Genomic DNA, 23917 nt, shown 5'->3' on the forward strand with positions numbered 1-23917 from the left:
CCACATGTCTCCAATATGCAGGGGCGGAGCCAGACAATTTTCGTAGGGGTGGCCCCTCATGGGGGGGGCGGGCAAAAACTGAGCCACTTTAGAGCGCAACATTTATATTTTCTAACTAATTTACCAAAGAAAGAAAAAATGTTCTCGAAGTGAATAAGTATATGCCTATATTTATACATTTTTGCTGTATAAGTATATTTCACTACTGCCACCAGCTGTTTTGAAAGGGAACAGCAGGCGTCACCATGGCCACCTTTCACCACCCCCTGGCTCAGCCCATGCCTTTATGGCTTGTACCAAACTGCAAGCAGAACTTCTTATGACTTTCTTTCAAAAAACACTTTTTCTTGGTAGATTTGTGTTCAGATTTTTTCCGTTTCCTCCTGGTGGGATGCCACACAGAGCTTTGCGAGATGTGGAAAGTTTGCCATTTAGTTTTTTAACCTGCTGTGTTCCAAGGTCACCATGGTTCTGTTTTCTCGTCAAAGAAACAGGATCATAACAAACATCATACAGGTGGGCTGACTTTGCTAATTAGACCATTTCAGAACAAACCTGGGATTTGTTTTGGGGAACCAGAACAAAGGGATGTGAATAAATATTTATATTTAATTTATTTCCTGACAGCTTGGAGTTGAGACTTGAAAAAATGTGAAAAGGTTCAAGAGGTATGAAAACTTTTGCGAGGCTCTGTGGGCCAGCAGTCAGTTGTTGTAGGGCGCCGCATCCAGCAGGGGGCTCCTGGTCCCAAACCCTTTTACAGTCTCAGGCTGTTAACTTTCCTGGCCGAAGCTCTGCATGTGGGTGAGGTACTGGGTGAGGCCGTCCTCCCCCTCCTCCTCCAGGTGCTGCTGGTAGCACTGCAGCAGCCTGGCAGCCCTGGCCCCTGGGGGCCCTGCCTCAGCGGGCAGGCAGGCCCCCGACAGGTCCACGATGATGGTGGTCAAGGCTTTGATGTAGTTCTTGGCCAGAGTCAGAGTCTCAATCTTGGACAGCTTCTTGTCCATCTTCACGTGTGGGATGGCTTCGCGCAGCGCCTGGAAGGCGTTGTTGAGTTTGTGCATGCGCTGGCGTTCTCGCTCGTTGCTCTCCAGCCTCCGGATGCTGCGCTCCTTGGTGCTGGACCCGTACATCCTGCGCCGCCGCCCACCTCCCCCACCTGCTCCTCCTCCTCCCTGTCGGCGCCTGCCGTCCCGGCTCCTCAGGGAGCCCCTCCAGGAGCCGCCGATCCGGACCGAGGCCTCCGAGCCCTCCTGCTCGCTGGAGCCCGGCTCTGTGTCCGGTTCGTTCTCCGGCTCCGGGTCGGACCAGGGCCTCCTGGAGGGTCTCACTGCCTTCTCTTTGGACTTCATCGTGCTGCTTCCTCTCACCTCACAGTCTCCAACCAAGTCTCCCAACTTATAAAAGTCCTAGATGCACAGACAAGAACATTAAGACACAAAAGAAAAAGTGAATCTGACATGTTATTCATGCAAGACTAGCCAATTCAAGAACATGTTTTCGGACTTGCGTCTTGAAAATATCAGCACTTCCATGTCAAAGCCTTAAGTAGTGGAACCCATGTTCAGTCAAACACAGTGGTACAGTTTGTAGAAAAAATATTTAGGCCACACAATGCACCAGGTAAGACCTTATGCTGACATCATTCATTTATTTTTCCGTTATTCTAAGTTTTCCTTTGATGTCCTTGTGCATCTACTGCAAGTCAGACATTTTTCAAAGCTTCTTCATATAACAAAACCATTTAGAATGACCTTACACCTTGAGATTTTGATTCATTTCAAGAATATCAAGAGTACCACTTATGTTTAAGCTAACTGCAATATCTGTCCTTGGGCATTTATCTGGTCACCGAATGAGTTAAATGGTTCAGTAATTGCTCAGAACTTGGCTATTCCAATTACCATACTGTGGTGGGAACCAGGACCACGTGGCTTAATGGACAAGCTGTCTGACTTCGGATCAGAAGATTGAGGGTTCGAGTCCCTCGGTGGTTGACTTTAAAGGACCAACCCCAGTATCGGATTGCATGTCTCACTCATTACTCCTTGCCTCTTTCAATGATATTCATCATCTAAGAAAGGCCTTTGTTGAATTACAATGTTATGTAGAATGCAGTCCTGACGATGTTATTTATATGAGAATGAAATGACAAAGTGCTGTCGAGCATGACACTTAGACTAAACCAAGAAAGAAACCAAGGAGTCGTCAACTGACAGGTAGAATCTGGATGCTGTGCCAGTGAGTTTTGTTTGAGGATGTTTGATGCAAACCAGGATTTTATTTCAGCTAGGGATGCATGGAAATGAAAGTTTGAGCTTACAATCTCCAATATTAATATTAGTGGTAAGGCTGATAACCAATACTAAATTGGTATTGTGGTAAGGCTGATAACCAATACCAAATTGGTTATCAGCCTTACCACTCCACTGAGTTCACCGTTGCTTCCCTGTTTCAGTTAAGCTCTTCAAAATCCTTCACTGCTTTACCGTCACTGTCACATGACCAAACAAACAAAACCTGAACATCCTCCCTCCAGAAACAAATGGCAACAAGATGGAGGTAAATATCAGTTGCTAATATTGGCCCAGTTCTATTCATCAGACTGATACAGATATGTTTAAAAATATATAGGTATCAGTTAGTGCCAATATATTGAGCATCTCTAATTTCTTCTAAACACGTGGTGAGGGAGGAGGGTGAAAGTGAGGAGTTTGGTGAAGTGGGTAAGAAGAGCCGGGTGTCATCGGTCAAGCATTGAATTTATCGCGCTTGACATTGAATTTATGGGAAATATTGGCTAGTAAAGAAAGAAGGGGATCCAGTGCAAAACTTTGGGGGACAACTTGAACTAACAGAGGAAGAGTGGGGTCTGACGGATTTGAGTTAATGGGTGTGGGGGTATTGCCAAGGGATGAAAGCCTGTGGAGGAAAATACTGTGGGAGATGGAATCAAAGTCCTCAGATAAAGGAGGGTAAGAAGAGAAACCAGAGCAGAAACTGCAGCCATCAGAAAGGCATTAATGATTCTAAGCAGTGACACTGGCAGAAACCAGACTGGTATTGTTTATAGATTCTGTTTTTGGTTAAAATACCTTTTTTTTTTTTTTTACTAATTTATACATTTATGCGTTGTTTTTTTTTTTGTTCGTTTTTTGAACAAGCACCTTTTGAATTTCTATAACTTCTGGGACTGACCCCCCAAAAAACCAGGACTACATAATTAGTTAAGAAAACAGAATTAGAGAGCTACAGTGCATTTTCTACAAATCATTAACTCTCATTTTTAAACTGCTAAAAAAAATGTTTTAACAAATCAAATCAGGTGCATAGTTACTTAAAACACAAATCTGTAAATTAGTAAGTTGCTTAATTTATTTCTTTTAAATGGCCTAAATAAAACTCGTGACATTTTGAGATATTTCAATATTGGGGTCACTTTAAAAAAAACTATCTTGTGTTGAAATCATGTGAAAGGTGCCAATTAACTGATTAACTGATTAGTTGGTCGGTTGAGTCCCTTGTCCAGGGGTCTTCGACTGCTGTCCACGAGGGCCGGTGTCCTGCAGCTGCTAGATGTCTCCCTGGTCCAACACACCTGAGTCAAAGGGCTGAATCACCTCCTCAGTGTGCAGTCGGGTCCTCCAGAGTCCTGCTAATCGCCTCATTATTTGTGTGTTGAAGCAGAGACGCATCTAAAAGTTTCAGCACACCGGCCCTCGAGAACCAGAGCTGAAAGCCCCTACCCTAGTCTGTTTACCTATTTTTAGTTTAAAAGTGCTCGGCGTCCTCCTGTATCTGATCTGACGGTGTGAAAACGCCATGATGTTGCACCTTTTATCCCGTCACATCTGAGATAATGTCAGCTTCAAGGTTGTGCTCACGAAAACAGGGGAAGCAGCCAACAGTGAGGTCTAAAAAATAAAAAAATAGAGGTTTTGGCCGCGAGGGACCCAATGCTGGCCCTGAGAAAAACTGATTTTATACACAAACATTCATATGTGTTTAGAATGAGTCCAGATGGAACATTTTCGAGCATAAATAGAGCTTATGTGAAATAGTTCAGTGAGTATTAACTTTGCTTACATGGTTGATATTTTTTAAGACATAATGTAACATTGTGCATGTCTTCTCAGTCGCAATAACAAATTGTTCCACACTAGTGGAGATATATCACTTTCTTTGTTACTGTTTGATATTTCTTGCTATGCATTTCGTTTATTCACTTGTCTCTGTAACTTAACTGACAAACTAGGCAGAATATTCATAGCAGCAGAACAAAAACTTACCAGTCTCCAGATGTGAATAAATTCACTACTTAATTGAAGAATAAAGAGGAAAATGACGCATAACGCAGACGGATTATTTTAAACATTAAGTAGTTTAATTCTGAGATCTGAAAAGCCTTGTAGAAAACAAATTCTGCTGGGTGTTTTACATAGATTAGAGCGCTTAATAATAAAAGTTACACAGTGTAACCCTCCAGATATCTTTCCGTCCCTGTGTAGCTCCTTATTTCCCTAACCTCAGTTTGCAATCACCTAACGGCAGAACTCATGAAGCAACTCCGGCCAACGGTTCACAGAGAGAGAAAGGAAAGCAAACGAAACGGCCGTGAAAGTGGGTTAGAGAAAGGAGAGTGGGCTGAGGAGACTTACCGCTGAGCGTCTACTGAAAATCGCTCCGTTCATAAACCAGCAGCAGAAAGTCGGTAAAGCAGCGGAGAGAAGCTGCGGAGCGTCACCGCGGCGCGGAGATAACTGCCACATGTGCGCTACCTGTAGCTGACAGATGTACACGTCGCGCTGCTCAGCCAATCAGAGAGCCAGCCCACTCAGCCCAGTCTGCCCGAGCAGCAGAGCCGCAGGCCGCTGACCCGACAGACTGCCGCTGCTGCTGCTGCCGGGTTTTAAAGCTGCTAACCACCGGAGCCTTTATGTTTACTTACAAATGTGTCCAGATAATGAGAACACAGCTGTGCGAAGAAGTTTTGATTTCCACAAATCATAATGTCTTAAAATTTTTTAAGGAGGAGCAAAAGTTTGTATTTGTGTTTATTTTAGTTGATGACATCATAAAAGGCACAAGACTGGAGAATTCAGCTGGTATTACTAGAATTTGTAAAGTGGAACTGTGATCTCCGTCTTACTTTATTTATTTATTTGTTTGTTTGTTTACCTCCAGTTGTTCTACTGTACCACCAACTAAGCTTTACTTTTACAACTGGGAGCTGATTAGCATCACAAAAACTCAAATAGAACCAGAACAACAACCTAAGGTGTTATAAAGGAGGCTTCCTGGATGCCAAGCAGGACCAGAGAGCAGAGCAAAAAGCAGGACGTTTCTCTGCATTTGGTACTCTAACCATAATGCAGAAGCTAGACAAGGATTTAAAAAGAAGTATCAGCAGCAAATGAGGTGGATTAGCAGTGGTTGCCAATAACTGCCGGTTTCATCCAGGATACGTTACTGTGAAAAGTTGTCTCTGCTGCCCAAAAATAGAACTGTTAGCACATCATGACAGTTACGAGACAGTCTTCAGTCAGAGGCCTCTGCAGATTTGTAGCGAGACTGACTGCTACCAGAGATGCTTCTAGACGACAGCATCACCATTTGCAATGAAGGTTTTTGAATATACTTGGATGATGTGAGTTATGACATCAGTTGAATTGTCTTTGGGATGAAAAGTATTTTTGAATATAAATGAATAATCCTCCCTCACTCCTCTTTTCCCAAGATGCATCCTGCCATGAATGATGAACTTCTGCTGCTACCAGTATGCTAATATTCCTGTTAGATTTTTTCCCATCTGATTGGGGTCCATGCAGTTTTCTGTGTGTATGACCTTTACAAGGTCAGCCGATCTTTTCACTGCCTGGTGAAAAGGTTGCATTTTTCTTACTGTTTCTCTGTGGTGTCAACTGGAATGATGAAGATGATGTATGACACAATGAAAAGCTGAAAGGTTATTATGCTGCTTCAGCGACGTCATTAAAGTATGCACATGTACAGAGTTGATTTTATCAAGGTTGGTTAAGGCTTTACAGCAATAACAAACTCAGAAATCAATCATAGAGGTTGTTTTGTACCTTCATAAAAATATATTCTCTACTAAATAATGTAATTCACCACTTTTTTTGTTCTACGGTCATTTCTGTGAAACGGGAGTGATCTGGGTTTTTACTGTCGCATTCAGTGAAATTTTGACCTCACATGAACTCTTCAAGAGCTGCAAACAAAACTGTACACGTTTTTATTCCTGCTGAACTATTTACATGTAATTATAATATTATTAGGAATATTATACTTACATGACTCAAATGAACTCATATTGCTTTAACACACACAGCTGTACATGAAATCCTGCTAAAGCAGAGTTGAGCTCAGCTTTTTAGGGAGGCTCGTTGCGTCCAGCAGTTAACATAATTTCCATTGTGGGTTATCGCCTTCCACTCTTTCATTTGAATAGTCTTCCAGGTTCCACCTGCCAGACCAGAGGTAGGTCCTTTTAAGCCATGTCACAGTATCTGCCTTCCCTAACTTTTAGGACATCATCACTTCTGTAATGACTGTGTAATGCCAACTAAAATACACTCTTAAAAACCATTAGAAGTGTGATTATTTAAATGATTACCTATTTTAGGAATCACTAATCTAATCCCCTTCCGCTCAGGAATGTGTTTTCTGAGTAAATCGTCCATTCTCTGTTTTACCTGCTGGCAGCTGTTGGCAGTTGGGATTATTATCTCTGGTGTTGATAAAGCGCTGCAAAACTGAAAAGCATCAGTTGTGCAAGTTAAGCTGAGAGTGTTCTTAAACAATCTGATGACATCCTTATGGTGGTGTCTGCAATGCCACATGGATCAAATTTTAAAACTATAAATAGGAAAGTAAAACAGCTAAGATCATTCTTCATCCAGCACCTTCACTGTTTGGATTATTCGTTGTTGGCATTCTAACTTTACTTTAGGGGAAGCCACCTTCTGATTATCCACACCCCACCCAGTCTACGTATATGGTGTCGCTGTGTTTTCTTAGACAGATCCACCCATCAAACAACACAGTTAAAAAGCAGAGGACAAAAAGCCGAAGGCTTTAAAACAGTTGTTAACCTATAAGTTTGATCACAATCACCATAAGCATGAATGGCCTAAAAACTTGGGGTCTTTGCAGAGACATGATTGCAGGTTGAGAAGAATGGAAGTACAGGAGGGCAGTAGTTGGAAGGCAGATTATAAATGCAGTGGCACGTTTAATCAAAGGTGACAAAGTCCAAATTTACAAAAATGTGAGGAATCCTAAGGGCTGAAACATCAAGCTAGCACAGATAACAAGGAGCTAAGAGGAGAATCTGACAGTGGATGAAAGCATGATGCTTTTATGGGAACGGAGTGTCTTGTATAGAACACAAGCGAGTGATTACAAACAGCTGCTGCTGTGAAGGAACCAAAGACCTAAGGGCAACTGAGGGGGTTGAGTGAGGAATTGATAGAACCCTAGCAGAACCAGGAGAACCCACACATAAGGTCAACACTAAGCCAAATCTGACAAGACACTCAAGTGACCAGCAGTACCATAAGAATACAATCTTTGGACTACAGTGGATCTGCTGGAAAAAAACAGATGAACCTTTAAGTTATCTCTAGTGATATTCCTGCTGTGTGTGGTGTGCTAAGAGTAATCTGCTCCACTTGGAAGGACATCAGAACTGCTCTGATCTAAGATTGGGGGATATTCACCATGTTGGATTGCCTTGGCCTGATGTTGTTGCTCATGTGGTGTTTCCTGATCATAGATGAGCATGCAGGCTACTGATTGTGACATGTAGCCAATTAGGAAGCACGGTGATGGAAACACACAGGGGAATCCAAAATACACAGGAGACAAAGCAACTCCCATGGCACCTCAAACAGTCTGGTGAACGTTGGAAAAAAAAATCTTTGTATTACTTTTTCTCTGTCACATAAATATATGTTGTAAATCCAGAAGCTACCAGAGGTGAACGGTAATTCCAGTTACTTGTATGTATTTTATGAAATGAGGGCCGAGTTTGTGAGATCACAGCTGTGGTGCTCCCAGCTCTCAGAAGCAAACAGCAACTTTTGGCTTGGATGTCCTTGAACAAACTGAGTGAACATGTGCATAAGTGTGAGCTGGAAGACAGAGGGTGCCAATATGTGTTCGACGACTACTCAAGGTGTGAGAACATACACCTGTTTACACAGTAACGTTGGAGGACCTGCTACAAGTCTATACTAAATGGGAACTGGTTTCCGTTTCACCTGATTCTTAAGAATTCTGTGAGGTTCTTGTGTTTCTGCTCATGTAGAAATGAAAGAATATGTTTGTTTTCTAATGATCACAGCCTGGGTCCTGCCAGGTTTCCTTCCCTCCTCAGTTACACCATATGTAGTCAACCAAACCTCACCCAATGTTGGACAATAGAAACATTATCTGTTGCTTTTTTAGTTTGCTCAGTTTCTGCTTGCATCGGCTTACACTGTTTGTTTTGCCACAGCAACTGATAAATTCTGGTCTGAAGAGCACACTTCAGTGATGAGGCAAGCTATCAGGCCTTTCACATAATTTTTCTACTAAAACAAGCTGGTTCTATCACTGTGACTGTCCTGGGGTTCCTTCTGAAAGCTTGTATGTTTGATGCAACCTTCATAGCTTGGTTGGCAACTGGAAAGACCCCAGATCAGTTATGTAACTACATCATATTGAACTGTGTCACACGCTGTTTGCTCGTGTCATACTAATGGCAGTGAGAGCTGAATGCACTGTGCCACATCCCTACGTAGGATGTGATGTCATCAACCGTAAGTGCTTTGGAGCAGAGAGAGGGGAAAGCAGCTGCTGAAATCCCTGACTCATAAAGGGGGGGGCAGGTGAAGGAACTGAGATCTGGATGATTATTCAGGTTTTCCGTTTGGTCAAGGCTGGCCGTCTGACAGAAAAACAACAGTGGATGTCACATTAGGCCATGGTGACAGCTGGGTAGCCCTTGGCTGAGGAGAGGTATTCAGATAGAGAGGTGGCTTTGACCACTATGTCACCAAATTACCACAGAGCTCAAATTATATATATACTGTATGTGTGTGTGTGTGTGGGTGTGTATGTGTGTGTGTCACTCACACTTTGTGTCATAGTTCAAGGTCTGACTTGGTGACATAGGTGAGGAACAGGCAAGTTTGGGCCAGAGAGCAAAGCTCTGGCCTGGTCTGAGAAGTCCAGCTCTTGGTCGGCAGGGACACGATGCCAGAGGGTGGAGCACACTCCAACGCTGAGAAGTCATCTTCCCACTGCAACCCTGAAGCCGCAAACAACATTAGCAATTCATGAATGTAATTTTGTTATCACTCGAAAGTTTCTTGAAGTGTTAAAGGGGCGGTATTATGTAAAATCAACTTTTTGAGATTTGCTTCATGTTATAATGTTATTCCCTCATTAAAAAACACACCTAGAGTGTTGCTTTGATTCTTCCATTTTGAAATCTATTACAAGAAATCTATTCATTTAAAAGTGTAAAAGTTTTGGAAGTCTAAGTGCTACAGCAAGAATCTATGTATATATTTGGCATGAAACTCTGCATTAAAAAAAACGACATCCCTTTAAAAAGAAAAAAATAATCTTTACTGCTGCTTTGAGCATCTCCCTATTCATCTCTGCTTGCAGAAACAAGTCCTGTGACCAGGCATTGCCTTTTGCACAAAGCTCCTCCTCAGTGCTGCAGTCTCCAAGCCGAGCTTCTGCATTACACAGCACCCCTCCCCCGCAACTTCTCCACCCAGCTCCTCCAGACTAGCGGCAGCAGCAATTAGCAAACACCTGTTAGAACTGTGCATCTGCTGAGCTCATCATATGAGCTACATCGCCATGAAACGAAACTCTAGTGAAAACATAATTATATGCTCGATAAAGGAGCTTTGTGGTGATGACGCGCTGAAGGCACAGGGTCGCAAAGAGCAAATTTCAAAAAGATTTAATTTCTCAACAAATCTGAAGACAATCATAGATTTTGCGAAGATGTTGGCTGACGGAGCGTCATTATCCAGTCATGTCAGTCCAGTACAAAATGTGTTATAAGACGTTTTGTGTAAGCCGATGTTTCTGGAGGAATGGGTCAATATTCCAGCAAACTATTGTGAGAATATTTGACCACAAACAGGCACTTTTAGAAAGTAGTTGTTTCAAATACTGATAGTAATGTTTGTAAACTTCTGAATATAAGAAGATTATTATGCTTGGATTTTGCAAATTGAATTAAGTTCCGTAATCTTAACTGACCTGAGGCAGCAAAGGTTTTTTTTTATCAAAATGAAGGTCAAAAAGTTAGAAAAAAACGCTGTGTGAAATTTCTGGTTTCAACTATGCATATGTAAATGATATTCAATTTGGGAATAATTAGAATATGGTCATTTTAAGTCTTACCATTGTCCTCTGACATAACATCAGACTGGATGCTGGGAAAATGGAAGGGCGGAGATGTGGAGGGTTCTGAAGGCAGCTTGAGAGTGGGTGTTTCCTAAGAATCAACAGTTGATTGTCAAAACATAGACAAAAAAAATACAGGAAAATTATGGTTGATTTTACAACAAAACCCCAAAGTAGACATTGAGGTCGTCCCTCCAATCCCAAGCTTTAGCACCTTTTTTAAAGGATCAGTGTCAGAGCCTAAAGACTAAACTCAACTCCTGATATCTGTTGCAGGGCAACAGTCACCTCCAGAGATAAGTCCAGATTTTTTAAACATCATGACCAGTTTTCTGCCTGAGTTTTTCCATCTGTGTCACATCACCTGCTCTGTGGGCTGTGCTGACCTGACAGATGTCTGTCTGGTGTAAACAGCACAGACAGCAGCTGAAACATTAAGCATTCATTTTATGATGTCCAGCAAAAGGGGAGAAATTAATAAATCTTTTTTAAAGTCTCCCCTCCCCCCGGACCCTTCAAACACAACAAACTAGAACTGTACTGAAATGATCGATCATTACCTGATCAAACAGGTAGACGATGACGTCCTCTTCAAAAGAAACACTTTTCTTTATTTTCATTTTCTCACTTTTACTCCTCCTCCATGGTCTTTGTGAATGATTGTCATTTTGACGGGTTTTCTGATGGATCTCAGGGTTCCACGTCCTTAAGCTGTCCCTGTCTTCGTCCTCGCCGCTCGTCTTGAGACAAAAAGATCTTTGGGCGTTGTCGTGTTTTACAGCAGACATCTTGCTATTTCTTCCAGAACTTCCTCTATGTCTAATAAATGTCCTCAAATTCCGAGAGCCGTAAACGTGGCATAATTTATTTGTAGTTATATAATTATCAGAAAGAATGATGAGCCTGTTGAAGGAATCCATGACGATGGCATGCTGCTGGGTTGCTTCATTCAAAAAGTTTTTAATCCAATAAAAAATGTCCGCCATATGGAAAGTGGTACCTTCCTGGTTGGCCTGGCTTGGTAAACCTTTGATGACAGGATCTAAAAACCTTAGCTGTCCATTGAGCTCCGATGGGGGACAGAAGAGTTGTAGGAAACAAAATCGTGATGAAGCTAGCCAATCTGATGTGTGCGTAGTGTTTCTCTGTGAGTTAGGGGCTGAACACTCCGTCCAATCAAGGACACAGATGCAGGAACCCACTTCATGGTCCTCACACTCCTCTTCATTCCTGCATCAATGATTCAGGGCAGTTTCAGTACACCTGAAGATATACTGATTCACAGATTGGTGAGATTACAAGCAGAAAGGAGAGGACTGTTACTTTATGGGAAAAAGAGGGCATGGTTTCTACCACTGCTCACTGACTGGAGGAGAGACACTATGATAATCCCAGAATCACACACTGGAGTAATCTGAGGAGACTTTCTACTAAATGTCTGAACGACAGAGATTTGCCAGTTGTTGCGCATTCTGCACACAAACGCGCTCATGCACACTTACGGGTCCATTATTGGGTCTCTCAGTCCCAGGCCTGAATAAATATCGGCAGTCTTCCGTCTGCAGAGACAAAGACGCAATAGGAAACTTTTACTGCTCTGCAGTAACCAAGCAACCGTTGGACAAGTGACTCAGGAAAGGAAGAGAGGAGCTGACTCACAGCAGCTGTGACGTAAAGGGATGTAAAAGGAGACACACACATACAAACACACACACACACACCTGGGAGGAGGATAAAATCTGCCCCGTTCGGGTAAATTAACACCTCACTGTGTAACAGGTGGAGGGGCTCAGGAGGAAGAGGGAGAAAGAGACTGTTCCAAACAACCAGTTAAAAAACAGACACACTGTGGTGCCTTCAACAGCAAAAGACACAACTCACATCTTTAGTGTCCTCATGCAGAAATCCAGTCATATGCACGTGAAATTACCTTCTTTTAATTTCGTCCAGGCTGCATTTCCTGTTTGAAAACAACTTGTCCACTGAAATCACCAGGGCAGCTCCACCCCTGCTGTAGTTCAACTCTGAAAACGCAGAACGTGTTCAAATCTGCAGCTTCATGAGTTTGCACAACATGCTGCAGCAAAGTGTCTCTGCAGCCACAAACAAGATAAAGCAGCAGCTTTTTCACAAACACGCCCTACCTTGCATCCTTCAGAGCTCAGTCATCGTCCTGCTTTTACCATGCCGTGGCGCACCCTGTCGAGTTTCCTGCAAGAGACGAGGCAGAGCGGGCAGAGGAGACAGAGGAGATGCTCTGAAAATGGAAGGGAGGAGGGCGAAGAAGAGCGAATGTATAGAAGGGATGAAAACGGTGTGAGGACAAAGAAAGGACAAAGAGCTTACATATCCGTCTCTCCGCCAGCAGGTTCCTGGCCTTTCTGCAGCAGAGCGCCGGATGCAATCAATAACCTCAGCGCTAATGTAACACAGAGTCCAGTTATAAAGACCAACAGTGTAGGTGTCACAGTTTTGTGTGAAAGTATTGATACCCATTGAAATTTTGCACATTTTATTAAATTTCTTTTTCACTGAAAGTTCAATAAAGTTTATGTGATAAACCAAAACAGAAGGTGAACTTCTGCCACACTCTCACGTGGTTTGCTGACTCAAACAGCTTTTATGACAGGACTGCAGCTTCTCATCAACTCCACCCCTGCAGAAGGAGAGCATCCTCTCAGCATAATGCTGCCACCACCATGTTCCACTGTGGGATGGTGGGTTTAGCTTTCTTCACCAGGTAACATTTCACTTTGCCCCATCTTCCCGCTCAACAACAGACAGACTGGTTGGAGATCACCTATGAAAATAATTTTTCAAGACTTACTACAAACATACAACTGGATTTAAGCCTAGACTTAAATCCAATTGTTTAATAGATTCTAATAGATGTGTACGTGTTGATTTAAAGCATTTTATTATAACTCTGGCTAGTTCTGTAGTTACCTCCATTCATTTTATATTTACATATTTCCTAAAACTCAAAACAATTTAAAAAAGTGAACCTTTTGAATTCCATGTGGCCAAAAGACGTCCACATGTTTTAATAATACAAAAATAAGCTGTAAATCAGAGACTAATTTCACCATCGCTATATACAGTATTTATCCGTATATATATCCATCCATCCATCTTCTTCCTCTTATCCGGGGTTGGGTCGCAGGGGTAGCAGCTTCAGAAGGGAGGCCCAGACTTCCCTCTCCCCGGCCACTTCTTCCAGCTCTTCCTGGGGAATCCCAAGGCGTTCCCAGACCAGCCGAGAGACATAGTCCCTCCAGCGTTTTCCTGGGTCTTCCCCGGGGCCTCCTCCCGGTGGGACGTGCCCGGAACACCTCACCAGGGAGGCGTCCAGGAGGCATCCTGACCTCAACTGGCTCCTCTCGATGTGAAGGAGCGGCGGCACTACTCTGAGTCCCTCTCGGACACATATATATATAGATATATATATATATCTATATATATATAGATATAGATATATAGATATATAGATACAAAGTTGACCTGAGCCAAGGATTGCACATTTTTGGACTGAGATGTCTGATGTTGTTCCTGGGATCTGTTGTAGCCATTGGTCCAGTTTGGGGGTGACTGCCCCGAGGGCCCCGATGACCACAGGCACCACTGTGGTCTTCACCTTCCAGGCCCTCTCCAGTTCCTCCCTGAGGCCCTGGTATTTCTCTAGTTTCTCGTGCTCCTTTTCCCTGATGTTGCAGTCGCTTGGTATTGCTACATCTACCACAACGGCTTTCCACTGTTGTTTATCCACTACGACAATGTCTGGTTGGTTCGCCATTACCATTTTGTCTGTCTGGATCTGGAAGTCCCACAGGATCTTAGCTCTGGCGTTCTCCACCACCTTTGGGAGTGTTTCCCACTTTGATCTCGGGGTTTCCAGTCCATATTCTGCACAGATGTTTCTGTACACTATGCCTGCAACTTGGTTATGTCGTTCCATGTACGCTTTCCCTGCCAGTATCTTGCACCCTGCTGTTATGTGCTGGACTGTCTCAGGGGCCTCCTTGCACAACCTACACCTTGGGTCTTGTCTGGTGTGGTAGATCTTGGCCTCTATTGCTCTGGTGTTTAGGGCCTGTTCCTGGGCGGCCAGGATGAGGGCCTCTGTGCTGTCCTTGAGTCCAGCTTTTTCCAGCCATTGGTAGGATTTACTGATATCAGCCACTTGGGTTACTTGCTGGTGGTACATCCCATGTAGGGGCTTGTCCTCCCATGATGGTATCTCTGGCACCTCAACCTCCGTTCCCTGTTGTCTGAGACATTCACTGAGCACATTGTCTGTTGAGGCTTTGTCCCTGATGTATTTATGGATCTTAGTTGTTTCGTCCTGGACTGTGGTTCTCACACTCACTAGTCCTCTGCCTCCTTCCTTGCGGCTCGTGTACAGTCTCAGGGTGCTGGATTTGGGATGGAACCCTCCATTCATTGTTAGTAGTTTTCTAGTCTTAATATCCATGGCTTTTATCTCCTCCTTTGGCCAGCTAATTATTCCAGCAGGGTATCTGATTACTGGCAGGGCATAGCTGTTTATCTGAAACACAGGATATATATATATATATATATATATACAGTATATTGATATATATGTTGATATATATTGATATATTGATATATAGATATATCTATATATATATCTGTATGTAGATTTGTGGGTATATATATATATATATATATATATATATATATATAGCGATATATATATATATTAATATATATATATATATATATCTATATATATATATATAGATATATATATATATATATATACACTATATATACATTGATATGTATATTGATATATACATATCAATTTCAATATCATATCAATATTGATATTAATATCTAGACAACTATATATAGATTTATATATATATATGCTCAAAAAAATAAAGGGAACACTCAAATAACACATCCTAGATCTGAATGAAAGAAATATTCTCATTGAATACTTTGTTCTGTACAAAGTTGAATGTGCTGACAACAAAATCACACAAAAATCATCAATGGAAATCAAATTTATTAACCAATGGAGGCCTGGATTTGGAGCCACACACAAAATTAAAGTGAAATAACACTACACGCTGATCCAACTTTAATGTAATGTCCTTAAAACAAGTCAAAATGAGGCTCAGTATTGTGTGTGGCCTCCACGTGCCTGTGTGACCTCCCTACAACGCCTGGGCATGCTCCTGATGAGGTGGCAGATGGTCTCCTGAGGGATCTCCTCCCAGACCTGGACTAAAGCATCCGTCAACTCCTGGACAGTTTGTGGTGCAACGTGACGTTGGTGGATGGAGCGAGACATGATGTCCCAGATGTGCTCAATCGGATTCAGGTCTGGGGAATGGGCTGGCCAGTCCATAGCTTCAATGCCTTCATCTTGCAGGAACTGCTGACACACTCCAGCCACATGAGGTCTAGCATTGTCCTGCATTAGGAGGAACCCAGGGCCAACCGCACCAGCATATGGTCTCACAAGGGGTCTGAGGATCTCATCTCGGTACCTAATGGCAGTCAGGCTACCTCTGGTGAGCACATGGAGGGCTGTGCGGCCCTCCAAAGAAATGCCACCCCACACCATTACTGACCCACTGCCAAACCGGTCATGCTGAAGGATGTTGCAGGCAGCAGACCGCTCTCCACGGCGTCTCCAGACTCTCACGTCTGTCACATGTGCTCAGTGTGAACCTGCTTTCATCTGTGAAGAGCACAAGGCGCCAGTGGCGAATTTGCCAATCCTGGAGTTCTCTGGCAAATGCCAAGCGTCCTGCACGGTGTTGGGCTGTGAGCACAACCCCCATCTGTGGACGTCGGGCCCTCATACCATCCTCATGGAGTCGGTTTCTAACCGTTTGTGCAGACACATGCACATTTGTGGCCTGCTGGAGGGTCATTGCACATGTTATCAGGGCTCTGGCAGTGCTCCTCCTGTTCCTTCTTGCACAAAGGCGGAGGTAGCGGTCCTGCTGCTGGGTTGTTGCCCTCCTACGGCCTCCTCCACATCTCCTGGTGTACTGGCCTGTCTCCTGGTAGCACCTCCAGCCTCTGGACACTACGCTGACAGACACAGCAAACCTTCTTGCCACAGCTCGCATTGATGTGCCATCCTGGATGAGCTGCACTACCTGAGCCACTTGTGTGGTTTGTGGAGTCCGTCTCATGCTACCACGAGTGTGAAAGCACCACCAACATTCAAAACTGACCAAAACATCAGCCAGACAGCATAGGTACTGAGAAGTGGTCTGTGGTCCCAACTGCAGAACCACTCCTTTATTGAGTGTGTCTTGCTAATTGCCAATAATTTCCACCTGTTGTCTATTCCATTTGCACAACAGCAGGTGAAATTGATTGTCAATCAGTGTTGCTTCCTAAGTAGACAGTTTGATTTCACAGAAGTTTGATTTACTTGGAGTTATATTGTGTTGTTTAAGTGTTCCCTTATTTGTTGAGCAGTGTATATATATATTGTATATATGTATATAATCTATCTATCTATCTATCTATCTATCTATCTATCTATCTATCTATCTATCTATCTATCTATCTATCTATATAGACATATATATGAGAGACTACATCCACATGTCAATATATATCTTTATATAAATACAAAGATATATAGATAGATTGATACTGATATATAGATATCTATATATAGATTTATATATGTATAAAGAGAGATAGATATATAGATTGATATGCAGATAAACAGAAATCAATAGATAGATAGATAGATTATATACATATATACTGTGTATATATATATATAGATAGATAGATAGATATTTATATATATATCTAGATATCAATATCATATGACATTGATATTGATATGTATATATCAATATACATATCAATATATATATATATATATATATATATATATATATATATATATATATATATATATACTTTAAATACAGTGTATATATATACATATATATATATCAATATATCAATATATATCAATATATATGTATATATATGCATATATATATATATATATATATATGCATTATGATTTTATACATAAAATTATATATAGATTTATATATAAATCTATATATATATATGTAGATTTGTGTATATATATAGAGAGATATATATCACAGATATATATAAATATATATACATATACTGTATATACATATATATATATATATATATACAGTATATTGATATATATCTTGATATATATTGATATGTAGATATATCAATATATATATCTGTATGTAGATTTGTGTATATATATATATATATATATATATATATATCACAGATGTATATAAAGATATATACATATACAGTATATATATATATATATATATATATATATATACTGTATATATATATACAGTATATATATACTTTGCTTGACTATATATATATATATATATATATATATATATACATATACATATATATATATACTGTATATACAGTATATATATACAGTATATATACATTGATATATATATTGATATATACATATCAATTTCAATATCATGATACTGATATGATATCAATATCATATCAATATTGATATTGATATCTATATATATATATATATACTGTATATATGTATATAATCTATCTATCTATCTATCTATATAGACATATATATGAGAGACTACATCTACATGTCAATATATATCTTTATATAAATACAAAGATATATAGATAGATTGATATTGATATGTAGATATATATAGATATCTATATATAGATTTATATATGTATAAAGAGAGATAGATATATAGATTGATATGCAGATAAACAGAGATAGATAGATAGATAGATAGATAGATAGATAGATAGATAGATAGATAGATAGATAGATAGATAGATAGATAGATAGATAGATCTAAATATATCTATCTATCTAGGTTCTAGGTAGATAGATAGATATATTTAGATATAGATATATCTTTCCCAGAAAGATAGTTTTCTAAATTTTCCCCAATTTGTATAGGTTTAAACTTCTAAAAGGCTCTTTTTGTTCCATGTTGTTTACATTTTCTTTTTCTAAATCTCCCTTTAATTAATAAATGTGGTTGTCTTATTTTCTGTTTACAATTCGAAATAAAAATCTTACAATGGATGAACATGAGTACTGATGTCTTTGCTTTTTAATATTATCTAAAATGTCCAATTAACAACATCAGAAGCTCTTTTTAAATTCCCACCAATCACTCAACCCACACGTGGCCCCACCCCGTTGACTTCCTGTTTTGTCTTTGCTCTGAGAATACTTTCTTCAACAGATCGTTCTGGTATTTGAGTTTAGCACTTAGTTTACGATTTATGTCAAACATCTCATCAAGTTGTCTCATTAAGTATTTCTGTAGTTCGATATTTCCCAATTCAGGTTCCTTCGATTTGGCCTGACACAAACACTTTGCTTGACTTGTTGTGGAAATCACAGTGTCCTTGGAATAACACTGATTTTCCAAGGAAGCTACCTGTTCACCGTGTTTTGCCGGAACTGAAACATCTTGCCCTTCGATATGTTCAGCAAAGAAATTTAGGTCAATGCGAGGTTCTGATTCAGGGAACACTTTCCAAAATGTTTTCTTTCCTCTGCTGGGCAAAGCTGACTGATAACTTGGTTTTTCTGGTAGAGGACCGTTATTGACGTCACTATCTTGTGTCAAAAACGTTAGATCTACACAAGCGTCTGACTCGGGGAAAGATTTCCATAATAGTGGCGTCTTCTTGATGCGCTTTGTCTTTGATGTCTGTTTCTCCCCTTTTTGATCCACTTTCTTCTGTGATTTCAAGATGGATTTCTTTTTGGTGACCAGCTGTGTTGTAAAAATCACAGGTTCTTCTGTACAAATCTCCTTTTTCAAGGAATCTTCCTGATCACCTTCTTCAGTCAGAGAAGTGTCTTGCTTATTAACATTTTCTGGGCAAGACTTAAAGGACTCTTCCTTCTCTGCTACATCGATTGTCTCCTGCAGTACGGAGATCGATGCTTTTTCAGTAACTGGTGAAACATTTTCCATTCCAGTACTTTCAGATGTAATCCTTAGATCAGTGGGGGCATGTTTCTCCAGCCAGATATGAAACGGTATCTTTTTCTTTTTGTTGCGCCTGGTGGTTGGTGGCTGTTCCTCCTCTTGCTGATCCAGTGTCTCCTGTGTTTTGGAAATGAAATCCTGTTCAGTGACCAGTGGTGTTTCCTCGGCGCAAATCTTTTTCAATGAAACAGCCTGATCACTTTCCTCTTCAGACAGAGAAGTGTCTTGCTTATTAACATTTTCTGGGCAAGACTTAAAGGACTCTTCCTTCTCTGCTACATTGATTGTCTCCTGCAGTACGGAGATCGATGCTTTTTCAGTAACTGGTGAAACGTTTTCCGTTCCAGTAGTTTCAGATGAAATCCTTAGATCAGCAGGGGCATGTTTCTCCAACCAGATTTGAAATGGTATCTTTTTCTTCTTGTGGCGCCTGGTGGTTGGTGGCTGTTCCTCCTCTTGCTGATCCAGTGTCTCCTGTGTTTTGGAGATGAAATCTTGTTCAGTGACCAGTGGTGTTTCCTCGGCGCAAATCTTTTTCAAGGAAACAGCCTGATCACTTTCCTCTTCAGACAGAGAAGTGTCTTGCTTATTAACATTTTCTGGGCAAGACTTAAAGGACTCTTCCTTCTCTGCTACATCGATTGTCTCCTGCAGTACGGAGATCGATGCTTTTTCAGTAACTGGTGAAACGTTTTCCGTTCCAGTAGTTTCAGATGAAATCCTTAGATCAGCAGGGGCATGTTTCTCCAACCAGATTTGAAATGGTATCTTTTTCTTCTTGTGGCGCCTGGTGGTTGGTGGCTGTTCCTCCTCTTGCTGATCCAGTGTCTCCTGTGTTTTGGAGATGAAATCTTGTTCAGTGTCCAGTGGTGTTTCCTCGGCGCAAATCTCATTTTTTAAGGAATCTTCCTGATCACCTTCTTCTTCAGTCAGAGAAGTGTCTTGCTTATTAACATTTTCTGGGCAAGACTTAAAGGACTCTTCCTTCTCTGCTACATTGATTGTCTCCTGCAGTACGGAGATCGATGCTTTTTCAGTAACTGGTGAAACGTTTTCTGTTCCAGTAGTTTCAGATGAAATCCTTAGATCAGCAGGGGCATGTTTCTCCAACCAGATTTGAAACGGTATCCTTTTCTTCTTGTGGCGCCTGGTGGTTGGTGGCTGTTCCTCCTCTTGCTGATACAGTGTCTCCTGTGTTTTGGAGATGAAATCTTGTTCAGTGACCAGTGGTGTTTCCTCGGCGCAAATCTTTTTCAAGGAAACAGCCTGATCACTTTCCTCTTCAGTCAGAGAAGTGTCTTGCTTATTAACATTTTCTGGGCAAGACTTAAAGGACTCTTCCTTCTCTGCTACATTGATTGTCTCCTGCAGTACGGAGATCGATGTTTTTTCAGTAACTGGTGAAACATCTTCTGTTCCAGCACTTTCAGATGAAATCCTTAGATCAGTGGGGGCATGTTTCTCCAACCAGATATGAAACGGTATCTTTTTCTTCTTGTGGCGCCTGGTGGTTGGTGGCTGTTCCTCAGACTTAGAGGGCTGTTCCTTCTCTACTACATTGATTGTCTCCTGCACTCTAGTGATGGACTCTTCTTCACTGAGCAGTGAATCGTTCTGCTTTTCAATATTTCCTGCAGAAATCTCTTGGTCAATGGGGACATGTTCCTCCGACCAGGTTTTAAATGGTACCTGGTTCTTCTCATTGGTCTCACTCTCAGGTGTCGGTCTGTCCCCTTTGTGATCCACTGTCTCCTTTGCTTTGGCAATCGATCCATTTTCAACCACCAGTGAAGGGTCCTGCTGTTGGATATTTTCAGCAGAAATCTTTAGCTCCTCAGCTGCGTGCAGCTCCCACCAGACTGCAAATGACACCTTCTTCTTCTTGTGCTTGGGTGGCTTGGGTGGCTGTAATTTCCTTTCGACAATTTTGTCGAATTCAACCTCTTCAACTCTAGGCTGGTTGGACTGCATTGTAACCTTTGCTTGTTTCAGGTTCTAAGATAAATCACTTCTTTAAAAACTCAGTAAAGATTTCAAGTTAAGTTTGATGTCGATCTCCAAAAGAAATGTTCACCAAACAAAGTTGAAGATCTTACTGTGAACTGCTCAATAAACTCTCAAGAGGAACGTATCAACAACGGCTGCTAAAAGGTTGTGATGAAAGTAGATAGATGTGAGGAACTTATATAATCACTGGTGATGTCAGAATTCTGCTTTTGGAGTTTTATTGTCATGTCACATTGTGATGTCACAGTTTCATTTCATATTCAGAGCGGGCTTGTCTGATGGATTTTTTACTATCACAGTGGATGCGCGCTCAACCTGACTGCAGAAAGTGTCAGTGGACTTTTAAACTGTCACTGGTTGCCATAGTTACCCACCATTAACTTGTTGTTTTGAAGTTGGTTAGCATGTTATCAGTGTAGCTAGCTTGGCTTCTATAACTGTTCAAAACTGAGGGATAAAATAAGTTATGCTACCCAGGGGCGCCATATAGTGGGCAAAAGTTAGGACAATTCCAGGGGCCCCTGACCAACAGGGGGCCCTCCACAATTTTTTTTTCAGAGAAATTAGTTAAAATGGGACCCTGTCAATTACAAAATTAATCATATTGTGTTTTCTATAATTGTTTTTATCAGTAAAAATTAAATGCTAGAACAACATATATAAACATCATACTTAAAAGAAATAAACTCTTGAAAACATCAGTTTGTGGAATTAATCCACATAATATCTTTCACTTAGTGAATAGAGTTATTGAAATATTTGTATTTATTGAATATGAGTCCATATTTAATGCATAACCTGTAGACGTTTATCAGTAAGCATTGGCTCCCTCTTCAGGTTATGATTGAGAAATGGCAGAAATGCAGCTGTCAAAAAGCCTGTATATATACCATGGGTTATGGGTATATGATTTTTTTCTGCTTTGTATTTATTTTCTGATAACTTCCCAGCCACTAATACTGAATACTTCTTTCTAAATTAAAATAGATATTACTGCCCCTTTTGGTTACATACTTGTACAATAAATCTGGACACGTGTTCCACACAAGTTTTACGCAGATTTTGTCCTTCTGCTGGCAACAAAATCACTGATGCTGGAGTTTTTGCTTCACACACTCAGACAACATCAGGATGTTGTTCCCAGAAGGCAACAATGTCACCATTCAGTCCATCTCTGGTTCCCAGTGAGGGCAGATGACCCCCCACCCCCCAAAAAACCATAGGAAATGCTTAGAAAAAGAGAAACAAAGAGATGGACAGATGGTAGAGTTACTTCTTTCAGTTCTACCTCCCATATTCAGACATGCGTCCGTCCTCTGCAATGAATCCCAAATCGGGACAGCGAATGCTGGACCCAGAAGCACATGTGAAGACTGAATGGACCTGTCCTTGTCTGTTTCCTGGTCTACTTTCATATCAGAGCTATGATGGACGTGCCCAGTGTGAGGATCTCATAATCTGATATGCCATTGGCTTTTGAATCCAAATGTCAGATGAATGATTGATACTTCTTTGGTTTCAGAACTGTGCCCTGACTAGTGTGCAGCTTGTTGCTCTGGGTTACAGTTTATTCGATCAGAGTCAGCTCCTTTGTGTTCTCCCAGAGAGAAATGCACCTCAGTGGGTGTGAAAGGAAAGAACAACGTTTCTCTCATGCGTTTGTTAAGTAGCTTGAAATTTATGACCCGTCTGTTTTAGGACCACAGTAGCCCACTGCTCCGATTGAGTTGTAATTTACACACTACATGCCAAAAAGTGCTGTATCCACTTACACTGCAGGCACAGAATCATCACATCCAGCCGGCAGACGGCAAGTGACACCCAACAATCTGTGAGGGGAGTGTAATTGGAGAGGATTGGGCTTATTCTGAGCATGCCAAATACACTGGGGGCGAGTTCAAGAAGGAATAAAGCACTGTCTCTGTCTGAGGCCTGTGGAGTGAGGCAATGGATTGTGGGTAATATGGGCCAGTGCAGCGTTCAGTCAGACCACTGAAAGTGCTGTTCACAGCCTTTATTTGGACACGGCAGAGTGTGCAGGGGTTGTGGGCTGGGAGAGAGAGACAACTTAAAGTGGTAAATCTGGTATGTCCTGTTGGTTCAAGGTGTGTGGCTTCAACTTCATAATAGCTTTGTGTTGTTTGGATGCTAAACTTTGTTCAGAGTGGAAACATTACCCAGTTCTGCCTGTTTGTGGCTGTAATGTGGATCAAATCACTTCATCTGGAATATTTCTGATCACAGCTGCTTCCCCATCTTTCCACATGTAGGGACGCCGTCTGCAGGGACTGATGCCTTATGTGGGGAGGTGGGCGGGGCTTAGGACATCAGACCGAAGACAGACAGATGTAGTTGGGGCAGGGAGTGCTTTACAATGAGTCTGTTTTTGCTCATTTCCTCATGGATCATTATTTATTATTTATGGAAGAAATTTG

At 41.3% G+C, this 23917-nt stretch overlaps 1 protein-coding gene across 3 annotated transcripts; it reads right to left on the bottom strand.

The window, feature by feature from the left end:
• Positions 1 to 328: 328 nt before the first annotated feature.
• bhlha15 (basic helix-loop-helix family, member a15) lies at positions 329 to 12461 on the bottom strand. Of its 3 annotated transcripts, XM_028027384.1 has the most exons (6): positions 12368 to 12461; positions 11940 to 11996; positions 10998 to 11667; positions 10435 to 10528; positions 9139 to 9313; positions 329 to 1409 (listed from the first exon to the last, which is right to left on the bottom strand). In XM_028027384.1, the coding sequence occupies exons 5-6, from the start codon at positions 9148 to 9150 to the stop codon at positions 774 to 776; spliced, it is 648 nt and encodes a 215-aa protein (XP_027883185.1). In that variant the 5' UTR covers positions 9151 to 9313; positions 10435 to 10528; positions 10998 to 11667; positions 11940 to 11996; positions 12368 to 12461; the 3' UTR covers positions 329 to 773. The 3 variants fall into 3 exon arrangements, with proteins under 3 accessions (XP_027883185.1, XP_027883186.1, XP_027883184.1); XM_028027385.1 differs by lacking the exons at positions 9139 to 9313; positions 10435 to 10528; positions 10998 to 11667; positions 11940 to 11996; positions 12368 to 12461 and adding exons at positions 3761 to 3914; positions 4659 to 5140; XM_028027383.1 differs by lacking the exons at positions 9139 to 9313; positions 10435 to 10528; positions 10998 to 11667; positions 11940 to 11996; positions 12368 to 12461 and adding an exon at positions 4659 to 4960.
• Positions 12462 to 23917: the final 11456 nt, after the last annotated feature.

Source organism: Xiphophorus couchianus, chromosome 9, assembly GCF_001444195.1.
Source record: "Xiphophorus couchianus chromosome 9, X_couchianus-1.0, whole genome shotgun sequence".
Lineage (NCBI taxonomy): Eukaryota > Metazoa > Chordata > Actinopteri > Cyprinodontiformes > Poeciliidae > Xiphophorus > Xiphophorus couchianus.

What these genes read in the sequence shown, in the direction of transcription:
- bhlha15 (XM_028027383.1), bottom strand. Translation starts at nt 4,769, where the DNA reads ATGTGGCAGTTATCTCCGCGCCGCGGTGACGCTCCGCAGCTTCTCTCC. An exon ending in TTTTCAGTAGACGCTCAGCG is followed by an intron (nt 1,410 to 4,658) that starts GTAAGTCTCCTC and finishes CTGTGCATCTAG; the next exon opens with GACTTTTATAAGTTGGGAGA.